This window comes from Cheilinus undulatus, linkage group 23 (assembly GCF_018320785.1).
Source record: "Cheilinus undulatus linkage group 23, ASM1832078v1, whole genome shotgun sequence".
NCBI classification, from domain to species: domain Eukaryota; kingdom Metazoa; phylum Chordata; class Actinopteri; order Labriformes; family Labridae; genus Cheilinus; species Cheilinus undulatus.
Genome location: NC_054887.1, coordinates 7,562,654 through 7,579,994, shown reverse-complemented (window position 1 = coordinate 7,579,994; position 17,341 = coordinate 7,562,654). Strand labels below are relative to the sequence as shown.

General features: G+C 41.4%; 1 protein-coding gene across 1 annotated transcript in view; it reads right to left on the bottom strand.

The window, feature by feature from the left end:
* Positions 1–177: 177 nt before the first annotated feature.
* pdzrn4 (PDZ domain containing ring finger 4) overlaps positions 178–17,341 on the bottom strand; it is a 74,456-nt gene continuing 57,292 nt past the window's right edge. The window contains exons 4-9 of the mRNA XM_041780971.1: positions 13,773–13,871; positions 11,423–11,485; positions 6,267–6,368; positions 5,969–6,082; positions 2,622–3,686; positions 178–2,518 (exon numbers count right to left, since the gene is read on the bottom strand). Of these exons, the coding sequence (XP_041636905.1) occupies positions 1,949–2,518; positions 2,622–3,686; positions 5,969–6,082; positions 6,267–6,368; positions 11,423–11,485; positions 13,773–13,871 (2,013 nt within the window). The 3' untranslated portion in view covers positions 178–1,948. The remainder of the gene's footprint in view (positions 2,519–2,621; positions 3,687–5,968; positions 6,083–6,266; positions 6,369–11,422; positions 11,486–13,772; positions 13,872–17,341) is intronic.

The following is a 17,341-nucleotide window of genomic DNA, read 5'->3' as shown; positions in this document are numbered from 1 at the left end:
TGGTTGGTAGTACAGGTTCAACCAGTGGTTAAATTTAAATTCAGAACCAGTCACTTAGGTCAGAGTTTGAAGGTTGTCAGAAGTTGTATGTTGAGGTAAAGCTGTTTCAGAAAAGCCCTCCCAAGTCACAAATAATAAGACGTTCTATGACAATATTTCAATGTGGTTATCTTTTACAAATGTCACATGGGATCTCAATTTTTGTGTCCATCTGGCATAAAATGCAGACAATCAAGTAGTGTCTCGTCTGACCTCAGTGACACAAACATAAATAAGAATTGCAGTAACAGATTTACAGTACATTGACATTCAGTGTAAAACCCCTTTAAAAAGTCACTTAGTTAACAAACCGTGAAAAATATCAGATTTTCCCTTGCTATAAAAAAATGCCACCTTCAACGAGGCAAGTGAATTCGCTTCATATGCAATGAAACAAAAGAGTGGAGAGTATAGAGAGACAATAGGTTGTATAAAAAGGGGTCCCATCAACGCTGGTAATGGCCCTATGCAGCAGCAGCAGTAAATGCATGTATACGAAAAGGAAAAGGCATAATATGCAACATTTTTAACATTAATAGTAGATGTGAAATACATCCAGACTGAGAAAAATGTTAAGTAATTAGTTCCTTAAAAAAAGAGATGTCAGACTCTTTCTGGGTTTGTTGTTCTCAGCTCTGTGTTCACACCTATACGATAACGCTGCTTTTTTTCATTCTGAGGCTCAACGTGTTTTCTACAGTGCCTTCAAAAAGTATTCATAGAAGGGTAAAACACCCTTTGGGTCAATATTGTTTGGATTTACTGACTGAAAACAGACAAAAAAACCCTCTTTAATGCCAAAATAAAACATATTCCTACAAGGAAATGTCAATTGCAATGTAAAATAATGTCAGGTGGATTGCTCCAGCCAAATTATTGATTGGATTGAGGTCTGGGTTTTGACCCAGCCACTCCAGAACATTCATTTTGGTGTCTTTAAACCCTTTCTGTGTAGCTTTGGGTCACTGCCTTGCTGAAAAATAAATCTTCTCCCAAGCTGTGGTTCTCTTACCTGACTGACTAGACCAAATAAGATTATCTTCCAGGATTTTCCTATATTCATTTTACCCTCTCATGGCTTCCAGGACTTGCTGCTAAGAAGCATCCCCACAGCATGATGCTGCCATTGCTGATCTTCACAGTTGGAATGATGTGTCTGTGGTGATGTGCAGTGTTTGGTGTTTTCCATAGCCATCATAGTCAGATGGCCAAAAAGCATCATTTTGGTCTCATCTGGCCAAAGAACTTTCTTCCACTTAGCCACGGAGTCTCCCATGTGTCTTTTGGTGAACTCTTGTCTAGATGTAACCTGGGTTTTCTTCAACAGTGGCTTTCTCTTTCTCTTTGTTTTGACTTTGACATTAAATCAATAAAAGGGCAAATATCCATGGGAGTGAAAACTTTTTATAGGCACTGTACACTGTACAAGGTCAGGGGAACTGAATATACTTGAGGGCTGCATATCTGAATGAACACCAGTCCTACAAACTGGACCCAGTTGGACTACTGACAAAGGAATGGAAGGGGTGTACTGAGGGACAATCGTGTGATGGCCAAAAAAAAGCTTTGTGTTGGTCTGAGTCGCATATCATCCCTTTAAAGTGTTGTTTTTTTGTATGAATCACAATCGAACCAAAATGCTACCAAAGTCAACTGCTGTAAAAAGCCAGTGCATTTTCAGAAAGCCAGTGTAAAAACAGTGAAAAGACATGTCTTAAATGGCTGAGGTCTTGTCAAGAAAGAGTAAAAGACCTATTGAGACATTCTTAAAGTGAAAGTTACAAAGTTGCCTCAGCAATGCTACAAAAGTCCTGACACTTATTGTACATAATACAGTGGTTCCTTAAACGCAGGCCACCTAGTATTTAAGTGTTCAGTACCCTAAAGCCTGCAGTTCTTTATGTATCCCCTACACAGTTGTGACGGACAGAAAGGCGTTATGGACTTTGGAGCCCTCTGGAACTCTCGCCCCATGGCTCATCAGCTCCTGGATGGTCATCCAGTTGTCCAGGATCTTTTTGTTCCTTTTCTTCATCATCTTCTTGTGACTCAGCTCCAAGATGTTGATCTCCTTCCTGCCTTCAGCTCCACTGGCTGGCCCCTCTTTTAGACACTCAAGGCGGCTCTTTTGCATGAACTCCCTCCTCTTCCTCTGCTCTCTTGCCCTTGCCAAGTGCTGTTTCCTCTCCTCTTTGCTCCAGTAGCGCCCCATCTTCATTTCACTCATTGCATCATCGTCTGTGGTCATGCCTCCGCTCCTTTCCTCTCTGATTCTTAGTGCTCGCTCCCTCAGGATGCGGTCACGGGCAGGCCTACGGGCCACGTAACGTGTGCCGTCGGCACGCACTTTGACCTTCCACTCCAGACGGGGTTCCCCAGGGCGCCCTCCTCGGTGCACTGGATCTCTGCAGACACTGAGCAGACTCAGCTGACTTTGGGAATACTCCAGGGATGAGTTGTGTAAAAGCTGCATGTAACTCTGTAAGATGGAGAACATTGTTAGAACAGATTTGTTCCCTATGGTCTCTCGGTCGTAAGTAAATCAGTAAAAGGTTCATACACCTCTTGATGACTGCACCTACCTGAAGTTGCCTGGATCCTCCCTGGCTTGGGTAAGGTGTTGTCTGATATGCAGAACCATAGGGAAGCCCTCGTCTGGAATCTTTGCTCCTACCTTTCTTCTCGCATCTCTCATCGTCTGCAGGCAGGGCAGGGTCCGACTCCGATCGGGAAGGGTTACTCTGGTCTGGGCTGCTTGAGATAACAGGCCCTGGGTCTACTGGTCGGCCACGACTGGGTGTACCTTGGGGCTTGGGGATAGGGATGGGACTGGATTGTGTGGAAGAAGCCAATCTGAGGTTTTTCTGGTTGGTGATGCTGATGTGTCTCTGCAGAGACTGATCAGGAGATCTCTCCATACCAAGTGGGGTCGACCTTGCACTTTCTGCCGTGTTGTATGCACTGGAGCTGTCCTTCTCTCGGATCTTATCACTGTCCGATCTCTCTGGGTATTCATGGATGTCGGCTAACCTCCCGTGTCGCTTGTGTCCATCTTTGGGGCTCCTTCCTGGTGAGGAAGGAGATTGCGATGGATCCATCTGGTGACTCTGACGGAGCTGATGCGCCTGCATGATACTTTGGCACTCAAGCTCAATGCTACGCAGTTCTTCGTTCAGCATCCTCAACTCCTGCTCTACTCCTTTCCCTTCTTCTAGATCATCTACATCATCTGCATCCCCTGCTGCTTGCTCAGTGAGACTACACTCTATACTGTGTCGGATGGAGTACACCCCACACTCGCCTCCATTGCGGATTTGACACTTCAGCTCCAGAAGTTGTTGGAAGCGATTCTCCAGCCCTAGAATCCCACTTCCACCATTGCGAATACTGAGTACACCTTCACGGCCTTGGCCTTTGGATGTTGTCCTAAGACTCTGGGGGTCTTGCATTACAACAGTTTCTTGTTTTGTGTGTGGATGCTCCGCCCGCCATCGTTCCCTCAAGCAATGGGCTGGGCTTCTCCTGTGGATTCTAGCTAGAAGAGGTTGATGCTCTGGACTGTCAGTACTGCGTCCAAAACCGCTGTCTTTGTCTTGATTGTTGGAGGAACAGGTAGCTGTGTCTGTCGTCTCTTCTTCAATCTGATGCTGCTGACAGAAAGAAAGGGAAACACTTTCATTATTGCCAGGCATTATACAGAAAAAAAAACATACTCAGTTGTATCCTGTATCCTGGAGCCCAAGAGTTGCAGTACTGATACCAGTGAAGATGATGAACTTGAAAAATGTCCAAAATGCTGTATCTGAATTTGTAACCATGCTGCCAATGCATGGGTCTGTCCAAAAGTCAAATGGTTTTAGCTCAATTAATGTGTTTATTTACAGAGCAACACTACAGTTCTGGTGCAGAGATAGGGTCAAGCCTGGCTCAGGGCACAGTCCCACCAGAGCTGTTTGATTCACTTTAAACAAACTGTGGTCCGTTTTCCCAGATAGTCCTGTTCATTTGGAGTGGTGTGAAAGCTCAAATGAACTCTGGTGTGGACAAAACAAGTGGACTCTGGTCCACTTGAAACAGGGGGTCTCGGTTCACTTCCAAATGAACCCTGGTCCGGTTCGTTTGAGATGTAAAGAAAAGTGGACCAACTTGTGAACCAAAGGCAGGAAGTGGCATAAAGCGTAATGATATATGGATTTATATGTGATTTAATACACTCATACATATGTCAGTACCTCGCTTGGCGTCTGTGTAGCCATAGCAACACGTCGTACTCGGTGCTGGTTAATTTGTCTCATGTAAAGAACGACATGCTGGACAGCTCACCACTCAGCTCATGATGCCCAAATGCAAGAGCAGAAACCCCAAGATGGTGTAAATTTGGTGTTTTTTTATTGTTTATGTGGAAGAAAAGACCGACAGAAGGAGATGGATTACCGGTTTCATCTTCTTCTACGCATTCTTTTCTTCTCGGTCACCTTTTGTTTGTGATGACAGCTCACCTAATGGGTCGTCCAGGATGCCCCACAACCACAACTCCACAAGACTAGCATGTCAAAATTTCTTTCATCGTCTTCCAGTTCGACATCCTGTTATCAACAACTTGCATCCTGATGCCTACCAACGGGCGAGCATTTGCTCTTTGTATCATCATTTACTAGAGTGACATTAAACAGGTCCCCTCACTTTCTCCCCCTGGGTATTTATGCACAAATACAGTGAAGCTGCATGTATTGGCGAGGTTAACTGGGCAAATTTTCTTGACATGTTAAATTAATATTTCAAGTTCTACTGAAAGACCACTAGAATCACACAGAAAGCTTCTGTTGTAGCTGTGGTTAACGACCCATGAACTTGCACACAGTTGTGGAGACAGTGGTGTCGTCAGCATACAAAAGCAGTCGGGATCACAATTGCAGTGTGGCCAGGCTGGCGGTCAAGACAGGTCAAGAATTTAGTAGTGTAGTCTGACATAGTCCAATCCTGAAGGACCCAAACAATTATGTAGTCTGGGGCGGCCAAAGTCAAAGCTAGCCAAATATCTTAACAAGGATTTTCACTGTTAAAATGAAGGAATGATGCCTAAATCTGTGTACTTTGGTAAACAGATAAGAAAAATGGTTTAGGAAAACGTTTTTCAAAGGGGACATATTATGCAAAAATCACTTTTTCAGGCTTTTCTGACAAAAATATCTGCCCCTGGCCTGTCCACAATCCCCTCAAATACCAGAAAAATCCATTCCCTCCCCCCTCTCTTTCTCCACCTTTCAGAAAATGTGTGCTGAAACAAGCAGTTCTCAGATTTTACCCTCATGACCTCACATGGGGAGTTAGCCCCGCCCCCAGGTTTGGTTGGCCCTCCCTGCTTAGAAGAAAGTTCCACCCTCCTCTCCCAATCTTCCTCTCAGCTGCCAGCTGAGATGCTGGATAGCTCAGTGGGTTACCCTGCTGTCTTTGCTCTGTGATCATTACCTGAGAGGGGTGTGGTCAGGGGCGGAGTCAGACAGCTCAGTAAAATTTAAAGCCATGGACACAGAAACTGCTCGTTCTAAGCAGAGCTGAAACAGAGGGCTTTTTAGACATGCAAAAATCCAATACTAGAGTGTTTTTTCAGCAACAAACCCTTAGGGATGTTTTGAGGACCTCTGAGAACAATATAAACTTGTCTTAAAGGGGTAAAAATATGTCCCCTTTAAAGCCTGCAAACATTGTTGACAGTTTTAGGTTGAAAATGCTGATTGTAACTCCAGGGGTACTTCTGAAAGTCGTGCGTGAATTTTGGCAAGATGGTGCAGGCTATATAGATCAGATCTCCTTCCTCCTTTAGCTACTGCTTTATTTAAGCCTCCCCTTGATTTCCATCCCCTGTGACTCTTTAACTCAAAGTTTCTGTCTCTTGTTTTGACATGTATCTCCTAGCTTACACTCTCACCTCGTCTCCCCTGTCAAACTCCTGCTCCCTCTGCTTCCTCCTCTCCTCCAGGATCTCCATCTTCAACTCCTCCACAAGCTGCTGTTGCTCATCATCCAGCCAAACCTCCTCCAGCTGAAATCACAACATCTCATCAGAAACCTCTCTCTCTGCAATCGAGTGTGCGCAGAAACTTGAACCAATCTTTCTGACAGTTTGGAGGAAAGGAAAAGGCACTTAGCAGGCAGCTGTTGCTATTTGACATGACATAAATTGTCAGGATAGGGCCAGGAGGTTGTGCACGTATGCGAGTGTTTACCTGAATTTCTGGCCTTGTCACCAGGAGTGTGATGCTCCGTGCTTCTTCGCTTGACAGCAAGGCAACAGCTTTCTCTCTGTTTTGCACTTCGCAGCCATTTATCTGGGCATCAAAGAAAGGTGTTGGCGTTAAAGAAGTCCCAAACACACACTCAAGACAGAATCACCTCTAATTTAGCCCTCATCATCTTCAATTATCGGGACATGAAAGCATAATACATCCAACCATTGTTTCCATCTTCAGAAGAATAATCGCACTGACATTCTTCCTTATACTCTTTCCACCCATCTATCTCTATTTCTATTTGTTTGTTTATGACACTTTACTTTCTCCATATGTCTCCTCTACCTCCTTTCTGCCATCAGGTCTTTAAACGCCTCGCTCTCTGCAGATAGGCAAAGGTAGGCTGCACGCTTGGCGAGGGGAGTCAATTGCAAGCTCGTAGTCCGACCTCACTAGACTCCGCTCTCGCCGCGCATCCAGACACACAATTAACTGTTCTTTGACAGGTGGCGTTCATCTTTTCCTCACTAGAGTAATGGGGCTGTCAGAAGAAGATAATAGGGCCAGGAGTACAGCCGGCCCTGCTGCCCACAATCACTCACACAACTGGGACACTGAAACACTGGAGAGGATGGGAGTACTCCCCAGTGATGTAGGATAAACAGTGAATATGGAGGGGCGGTGATGTTGGTACAGTGGTGTTCAGGCTGGAGGCTGCCTTTTAAGATATGATATCCTATCAGAAGAACTTAAATTATGTCCTGGTTGAAGTTTTTATCAGGACAGTTCAAAAGTGTAAGTCTGAATTTTCTGCAGAGACAGCTTAGAACATATTTTTATTAGAACAAGCAAGGCCTCTTGCAAAATGGCCAAACTTTTACAGCTTTAACACAATTCTAATGTAGTTAGATGAAACACAAGTATGCTTGCAGTGACTGTCAGATTCATTTCTGCAAATTTATGAGAAAAAAACAACACTTTGGACTTATTTGGCACCTATTTTAGATGTACTGTCAAGCTACAATCACAGATATTTCAGTCAAACACTTGGCTGCATTCCCACCAAGTTGTCCAGTTAAATTCACGTTTATTTATTTCTTATTTAACCTTTATTTAACCACTTTATAATGTTTTGTCTCATTCGTTAAAAACAGTGAGAAAGACAGCAAAAAAACTGATTACTACCATTTTGGCACCCCTCTGTTGATGTACGAAGCATGCCTATCCAACCCTAAAGGGTAGAGTTGACACACTGAAACTCTCTGATTGGTCAAAAGAATCACCACTTCCTGTAAACCCTAAAAAAATAACACAAATAACACTAGGCACTACAATCTAATTTTCAACTTAACTCCACCAGTTAGTCAAACAATTAAAAGTAATAAAATTTAGGGTTTTAATATTATACCAGACTGCCGGATTCACGTGGAGTCAAAACAACAGGGGGAATAAGATTCCTGGAAAAATCACACCAAATTTTCATCTTAAGCTGGAACATCATTTCTAAAACCTTCAAAAATTTTGGTAGCAAACTTGACAATTTATTTTTATTTTTGTTTTATTCATTTTATTTTAATTGAACCATTTGTTTTAACACAAATAGTTCCATTCAAAATATTTTTAATAAAGACACAAAGGCAGACTGTTTTGCTTTTAGTGCATTTTCAGTGCATTTATATTCTATTTCAGAGCAATAAAGTGCAACTAATTTGAATTATTGTGTCAGTTCTTTAATATTACATTTCCAAGCTCCAAAGTCAGAAGAGCGACTCCCTACTTTGGGAAATTGGGACCAAGTAAGAGCACATGAATGCAGCGTCAGACCCCATGGGTGAGTTCGCATAATGAGACGGAGCGAGACAGAGACAGAGAAGAGCGCTGGAGATGATATAGTGCAGAGTGTAGCCGCTACTAAGGACTTTAATTTCCCTGGTAAAACGAGGTGATTAAATATACATATGCTTGGCCAGACTGGGGGAACCAGCAGCTAGGGTATCCTCTTAAGAAGGGGTCTACATTCGTAGGCTTGGCTGATATAAAAGAAAAACAGACTTTGGTTTGGAATGACTGAATTGTAAGGGAGGAATTTTGAAAGTGCAATATGTAAAATTTTTGATTGACTGATTAAAAAACTGTGTGTTTTCTTGTAGTGGTGGCTGCCATAATAGAGTCTTCAGGACAGAAACACAATGTGTGTCATTTCTATGAAAATGAAGCTGCTACTGGAAGCTGCTGTTCTGTTGCTGTATCACAATCATGTTTTGTTTGACCCTGTAACTCTGGAACCCCACTGGACATTCCCAGGTCAAGTAAAGACATGCTGTTTATCTTCACCCACCTCTGCAGCCAAGATGTATCTAAGTGGGGTAGACACTACAATACAGTCATGCTACTTTTCAGCCTGATTCCCACCTTCTGACTAAAGTCAGCAAAGACCAGATGGTTGTAAAGAGTCTCCTGTGGTGTGACTTGTGTTCAGAATGATTTTTACCTCCCTGATCCACGTAAGGATGAAAGGCCCTGGCCCAAGAGAGTCACCAATAATTGTTTGGATATTTACTGATGCTACAACTCTGCAGTGTTCATTTTTGAGATTTAGCCTTTAGACAAAAATATTCTTCATTTTAGTCACATTTTAGTCCTGTTCACCCTTTAGAGTTTTACTCTAGTTCAGTTAGGAACTGAACACCACCATTAAAACGACAGTAGCAGTCACACTGACGTTTTAGGACACTGTTTTCTGAGCTCATCCCAAAAAAAAATTATTCATCTTTATTCAGATTGTGCAAATAAATCATTTTTTTTTTTGTTTGTTTTTTTTTGCTCACAGATGGTTTAGAAAACCAAGACCCAGCCTTGTATAAGTCAGTTAGAAATCTTCTGAAGTACTAAGTCTTAAGTTTCAGTTTCATTTCAAGCAGCGTATTTCTGTCTGCTGCGTCGGGAAGCAGAAAGAGGAGGGGGCGAGGGAGGAAAGAGGTAGAAGTAAAAGAGCTGATTTATCTGATTGCTTCACGCTCTGATTATTTTGGAAGAGTGGGTTCCAGGAGAGTCAACGGTAAATCAAAACAATTACAAACAAGTTTTACAAAAAACAGCGAGGACAAGTCAGAAGGAAAAATGGTTTCATTCTTCATCAAGACAACGCCCCAGCTCACACTGTAAAGCAGGTTCTGGCCCGAAAACAAATCCCCGTTCACCTGATCTAGCACTGTGTGACTTTTCACTTTTTCCTAAGATCAAATCTGGGCCCAAAGTTTCAAGTCTGAGTCAGAAGTTAAGAAAAGAATAACAGGTTCTGAGACAACTGTCTGAAGAGGACTGACAGCACTGCTTTGATCAGTGAAGACCTGAATGTAGGGGTGTGTTAATGCAGAAGAGCGGTATGTTGAAGGAGAGACACTGAAACATTTTTATATTCAATAAAACCGTCTCATTTTTTAATAGCCATACCTTGTATTTTGAAAATCATGTATATAAAAAGTTGGGAATAAAAGGTTGCGAGTGATCTCAGAATGCCTTGTGAGAAGCTTTTAATGTCTTTTTGCCATCTTTTGTTGAGGTTTTGACTAAGTCCCTCTTCATACTTTTCATTGAGGAGTTAAACACGGTTGGAAGCCATGTGTGGTTTTAGTGTTGTAGTACTCTAGAACGGTCTTGGTCTTTAGACCAAGTACTGACTATCTTGGTCTTGTCTCGGACTCGAGAGCATTTTTACTCAGTCTTGCCGCTCTTTCACAACCTTTTTCTGCCCATTATTGCTATCTTTAACCCATATTTGCCCCTTCTTAACTGCTTTTCACTGTTTTTACTGCCAGTTTCATCCCATTTTTGCTGGTTTTAACCAATTTTTTCTCTTTTTTTACTGCTTTTCACAATTGTTACAGCCCATTTTGCCCATTTTAACCGATTTTTGGCATTTTTAACCCTTTTTGTCAATCAAACCAATTTTATCACCAATTTGTTTGTCTCTTTAAGCCTATTTTATCACTTTTAATCCATTTTGTCAACCTTCACCACTTATTTCTGTCCCTTTTCGCCACTTTTAACCCATATTTGCCACTTTTTAACAGCTTTTGACCAATTTTTATGACCCTTTTTAACCCATTTTTGAACATTAAACCCATTTATGCAAAATTTAGCCACTTTCACCCCTTACTCCTGCCATTTTTAGCTGCTTTTAACCCATTTTTACCTTTTTTTAATTGCTTTTCACACTTGTTACTGCCAATTATGCCATTTTTAACCCTTTTTGTCACTTTAACCGTTTTTGTTTGTCCCTCTAAGCCTATTTTAGAACTTTTAACTAAATTTTGCCACTCTTTCACAACTTATTTGCCACTTTTTAACTGCTTTTCACCATTTTAGTGACCATTTTGCCCGTTTTAACCTTTTTTTTTTTCAATTTTAGCCCCTTTATGCCAGATTTAGCCACTTTTCACCTCTTATTCCTGCTGCTTTTGACCAATTTTTGCCCATTTTTGCCTTTTTTCTGAAATTACTTTATTATTTTTCCTTTAAAGCTATTCCAATTCCTTTCTTCTTGAGTGGTTACTATTCAGATGTAAAATGTGGTTATTTTGGTTGGGCTCGGTCTCAAACTGGCTGGACTATGGATTTTTTCATCAAGAATTAGTATTAATGTGATGATAAGGAGAAGCACTTGCTAAAGCAACATAAAGCTACACCTGCAAAAACTCGGACACCAGTCCATCTTATTTCTCGTCAGAAATACCTCTGAACACTTACTTTAGGCCTCATTCACCTGACAAATCTAGATAAACATCTTATTTTCAGATATTTATAACAATCCCGGACTGGTCAGTGGCTTTTAAACACATACATGGGTTTATTTTTTACAAGTTAGTCAAACAAATTTGTTAAGATTTGAGATGTTTGCATTTTGAGTTGGAGACACCTTGGTTTTATCTGTCAAATGTATTAAAAAGAAAACTAAAGTTAAAGAAAGAATGCTCTTTAACTGTTCAACCTTGTCATGGTTTTTTAAAATTGATTTTTATAGTCTTGGTCTCGGTGCACTCTGGTCTCAGGCAAATCTTGGTCTCGATTAGTGTGGTCTTGAGTACAGCGCTATGTGGTTCATGATATAACACTGTGTGAGATATTTTGGACACTGAGATGAGAATACACACCTGTAAAATCCGATCTCCTTCTTTGATGCGTCCGTCTCGTGCTGCTATGCTGTTCGGCTCAACCTGCATGAAATAAAAACATGAAAATCAATGTTGACAGCCAGTCACTACGGATCTGTTTCCTCCAAAAGAAACGCCACTGATGCTCCACTCTCAGCGATACTCTCTGATCTCTGCTGTCAAAATAAAAGCCTGGTTTTTCATGGAGATTCAACGCTTATTTTCTCCCTGGGAGTCTTGTATTTTTTACATTACGGGTGCCTTTTAAAGACTTCCTGTAGAAACATGTGAGTGACACTGACTGGGGTAACATGTAAGTCCTTGACATCACAAAAGAGCATTATAGTCTCAGCATGAGGGTAAAAGCAGAAGAGACAGAGGAGGAAAAAACCTGAGTGTTGGTGCTTTTTTTCACTGAACGAATCAACACCTCACGTCTTATGAAAATGCATCCCGGTGGATGTGCATCAATGCTGCAAGCCTCTCAGTAATCATTTCAAACACTTTGTTGTTCTTACAGCGAAGATCAAAACTCAAAGCTGCGTGTGGAAAACAAAAAAAAGAAGCTGAAATGGAGAAAATAAATCATGCTCTTCCAACAGTCGCACAAATACTTTGCATCTATACATTTTAATGAGGGTGAAATTAGCATTTTTATCCTTTTACGTACTAAAATAGATGCGCTTCCACCTTCTGTTGAGGTGCAGCAGGTGCTTTTGTTGTTTTGTGGTTTTGTATTAACATTCAGAGTTATCATTCAAGACAGAACAACCAGATAAATACTTGTCAAGTCGTTTCAAATATCGTAAAAGGGGCTAAATGCACGGCAGATGTGTTCATGTACATTCTCACAGCAGCTGTCTAATCCTCATAACAGCTCTCTCTTTTTGTTCATAATGGGATTGAAAATGCACCTGCTGTCATGTTTAAAATACCTCTAATTCACTCAGCCTGTAGCGCCAAAGCTCCCATAATTCCATCCTCCATTCAGCTTTGTCTCTGAAAATGAAATTATTTGTTTAGTTTTAGAAAAGGAAGTGTTGCTGAATTTTAAAAAGGGAACTCTGTATTATACCCCGTCTTTGTTTTATGTGTTTGGTATTCAGATGGAGTAGAGGAAATAGGATAATGTGTCATTTAACATGCAGTGTGATGGGGGAGTGAAGGTTGTCGCTCACAGCTAATTAAAACCTTCAATTAAAGCACGTAAAAGGAGGAGGAATGAGAATGACAGGAACGGGAATCGCATTTCAAACCCGACTTCCTCTTTGGCCATGTGTGGCTCGCTCCGAGGCTGATATTTAAATGGAGAACATTTTTCTCTCTCCGTCTCTAATTCAGTTCATCTTCCTCTCTGCGTCAGGATGTAAAGGTGGGAATTCAAATGCCAGTTTTTAATAACTTCCAATGAGAAAGGGATGTTATCATGGGATTCTGATTTAAGGAAACATGCTGCTGCTTCCATATCAGACCTCATCAGGGCTCCAACGCTTCTCCACTGCACATCATTGTATTTAACAGGTGAGTAAATAGGCATGTGCGCAGGGGCCACTGTATGCCCTACAGAATTCAGGTTGGGGTTTACTTTTATAAGCCCTCCTGGGCCGGCTGCTGAGAAGCATCCCCACAGCATGATGCTGCCACCTCAGTACTTCACAGTGATGATGGTGTGTTTGTGGTGATGTGCAGTGTTTAGTGTCTTCTCTGACGGCCAAAAAAGCACCGTTCAGGTCTCATCAGACCAAAAAACTTTCTTCTACTTGACCATGGAGTCTCCCACTTGCCTTTTGGCCAACTTTGGTCCAGATACTGTATAATCTGAGTTTTCTTCAACAGTGGCGTTCTCTTTGCGACTCTTTCACTAGTCTCCTTCTTGCCTGGTCATTCAGTTTGTGAGGATGACCTGACCTAGTCAGATTTACACGATTTATGATCGTTTTAACTGAACTCCAGGGGATGTTCAGTGCCTTGGATTTTTTTTCTATCCATCCCCTGACTGATACTTTTCAATAACCTTTTCTCTGAGTTGTCTGGAGTGTTCTTTTGTCTTTATGGTGTAATGGTAGCCGTGAATACTGGACGTTCCAGACACAGGTGATCCCCATTTCTCTAACTGTGAGACTACTAGCACCAATTGTCTGGACCTTGGCTGTAAAGTCGATCTGGTTAGAGGTCAGAGGTCAAAGCTGTAGTTGTGCCACCACAGTCAAAAAGATATAAAGATATAAAAAGATATTAAGACACTCAGTCTGTAATCTGATCAGATTTTTGAACTACTGAGGCGACATAATTGTACACATAAAGGCTAAATGTCCCATAACTGGATGACTGAATGGATGTCTTTTCTTACCTGGCTAACATAGATGCCGGTGTCCTCCTCATCATCCGTTCTGTAGCACAGCGTCAGGCCGAGCTTCTCCTGGCTGTTCTGTCTACACAGCTCCACTTCCTGTTCGACACAAACACATTAAAAACATTTAACTCACTTTCAGATTTGATGTATTTCTACACTTCTGCAAACATATAATTCATTTGTCCACTGCACTGATCGGCTAAAATGACAGGACCCACAGTAGATGAGGTCCAACTTGATTTTTATGCTCTATATTAGCATGTCTAATCACTGAGGGAGCCTGTTTGCTGCTCTGTTTTCATGAGTAGTGAGTTTGCTTTAGGCTACGATGATCTATTTAATATTCGACTTCTGTGCAATAACCAGGCAACCTCAAACACACGCAGAATGAAAATGTGGAATTGTGTAGTTATTCTACAGTCCGTTCTAGCTCTGGCTCTAACTTTCAGTTTAATAAATATAAAATGATCAGTGAGGGTGTATTTTCGAGTAGGATATGAAGAAGAAAAATCAGCTAAAGGCAATGAGAAAAACTTTTAGGCTACACATCTACAGTATCTTTATACTGGTTTAACACAATGCTACTGCTACTTACAAAAAAGTCAAGACAAATGATTTCAACAAGGATGCATTTTAGCCAAAATTTCCGTATTATTTTCCTAGCATGTCCAACACATCACAACTCACAAGACAAAAAACAAACTTTTTTATTAAACTGAGGCCAGCACAACAAGCAGAGCCCTTCTTTGACAGTATTGCATTTTAGCAAATTACTTGTTTACAACAAAAACTCAAGGAGGGAAAATTAGCATGTATTCAGCTTGAAGTAGCATCTCTTTTTTTAGAACAAAACCTCTGGTGTCTACCAACTCTTCAGTCGTTAGTTTTAGCTGCCACTAAATGCTGTACTGTGTTCACGAGGTAGCAGCTAACATTATCTTTCATTTATGTCTGAGAAGCATACATGGGGTTTATCACAGCTTATCAAGTAGCTGCCTGTGGTAGCAGGAAATGGAAAGCAGAGGATGAAACACAAAGGAAATGATTAGCCATAAATGGAATTAGCTAAAAGTATGCTAACTCTCTTAAAGACTGAAGGGAACTGCTGCAAAATTAAGTACTCCATTTACATGTGCAACTTTGAAAACTGTACTTTATACCAATGGTTCTCAACGTTGGTCCAGAGACACTGAGAGGGGTCTGAAGATGCCTTAAAGAAACTAGGAATATTTAAATACTTTACACCAATTTTGCCAGATTTCAGCCCGTCGTCATCACATTTTTCCACCAATTTTGCCAACTGTAACACATTTTTACCACTTAAAACCCATTTTTTTTTCCATTTTAAACCCTTTCCGCCACTTTTTTCTGCCTGTTTTTTCAAATCTTGCCACTCTTTGCCTGTTATTGGCTCTGTTGACCCATTTTTACCACTATCAACACCATTTTACCACTTTTTACACCACATTTCACAATTTAATATGCCCATTTTTGCCAGTTTAGCCCATTTTGGCCTATTCCTGCCTTAGCTTATCCTTTTTTTTTTTTTGCCAGTTTATATCAAACCTCCTCCCGGTGGATGTATTGGTTAACATCCATGCCAACGTAAATGGAAGTATGTGAGCAGTGACGGTAACATCATTTGATAAGGACGTATACATTTTCGTACGTAAAGGGAGTATAAATGGGCCTTCAGAGTATCAAATCAGGTGCTGTTTAAGCACCGGGAACCTTTTAAAAATATTGGTTTAGCACTGGTAACCAGTCAGAGATAACTAAACGATGTAGTCAGGTATGGAAGCATAAACTTGTTTGACACTTTGCTACGCCCACCTTGACCCTGAGCTGCTCCGGCCTCCTAATGGCCATCGTCCAAACCTACGCCAGGCCCATGCCCCCATCTCTCCAGATATCCTTCCAGCTGACCCCAGTGCCTGGTCCAACCCAACAGGTCACAGGCATTCAGTATATGGTGACTGGACCAGGCCTGAGTAAGCACTCCAGGTGTCTGTAGAAGCGTTGCTCCTGCCCCTGTATCCATCTGACCCTCCCCAAACCCACTTTTCTTAGCTTTTCAGTATAAGACACACCGCCAAAGGGAAGTCGTCACAAAGGAGTCTCCGGCTATCAGTCAACGTCCAGGTCTCAGAAGAGTATAGTAAGACCCAGAGGGCCAAGGACTGAAAGAGTCCTTGCCAGGTGAACCCACTGCTTCATGCAAGGCCAAGTCTGCAGTTGATTTCAGGGACAAGGACTTTAATCTATAATCATAGCTTGACTTAAATGTGCATGTAAACGAACTAACTGATTGAAGCTACTCTAGTTACCAGCTTAGCTCACCCAGAGCGCAGGGCAACACAGCCTGTGTAATATATAATTATAAAAGGTAAAAACAATCAAGAAAATCATTAACATAGCTCCAGCATGTGGTCTGAACATCAGTGAAATAAAAGCTTGTTGCTATCAAATCAAAACCAGCATGTGGCTCATACAGGCCAGCCTTTGATGACTATATTGATGATATTTCATTGGTTAGTTGCATCCCAAAGGAACCGTCTCTAAATTTAGCCTTAACTTGCTGCTGGCTCTTTGATTTCTGCTGTGAATAAAGGTAATCACATAAAGATAACTGCGGGGGTAATCTTTATTAACCTCATACTGACAAATTAATTTCAGTGCTTTGTTGACAATAAGAAAGGAGAGGAATGGGGGGTTACCTGACCACCACAACCCTTTTTTTTTTTGCTGTCATGGGAAACCCCGATTGCAGAGATTGACAGGGGAAGTAATTAATTTCTGTGGCATTCAACCTCCTGTGCAGACAGCCCTGACCTTCAAAGGTTGGAGTGTATTAGGAGTTTATATCACTCTGCATGGTTTTGACTACCCATACTCCTCTGTAGTTAAGCAGGGGGATCAAATGGCTCTGACACCTTAGCAATGGGTTGTGTCTTTTGTTAAAATGGATTAAAAGAGTCTATTGTCTTGGATATAAAGCTCCAGATGGGTAGAACCATGGGTGGAAAAACTAAAGAAAGGCTTGAGTGGTCATAATTGGATGCCAATATGTGCTACGGGGAGCTTAATCATGGCACAGCAGTGGCATCAACATTAATTTCACAGGGGTTCTAATGCATAATGACAATATAAAGAATCTATCTCCTTAATTTTAGATATTGCATCCCAGTTTTCAGTGTGAGAGATCACATTTACCACATGCTACCACATAGGACAATAAATGGCACTCTAGCACATTAGACATCTGTTGGTAACACTTCAGTCTAACAGGCACTCATCCATTATTTCATGTTTCATTGAAAAGAAATAACCGCATTTACAACCGCGCTTATTCCATAATTGTTTTCACATTTGCAGATGATGGTGTAATTTCCACGTCCCTATTTTATAGCCTCTATCTTTAAGGTGCACTGATGATTATTCAGCCAGAAAAGTATACTAATGATTCTAAATGACAGGTGTCTCATTGTGCTATTTTTTCCATCTGCTAAAAGCCAGTTAGCTACATTGTATGTACCCTAACCTCTACATGAAGCCCTTGGTGGCAG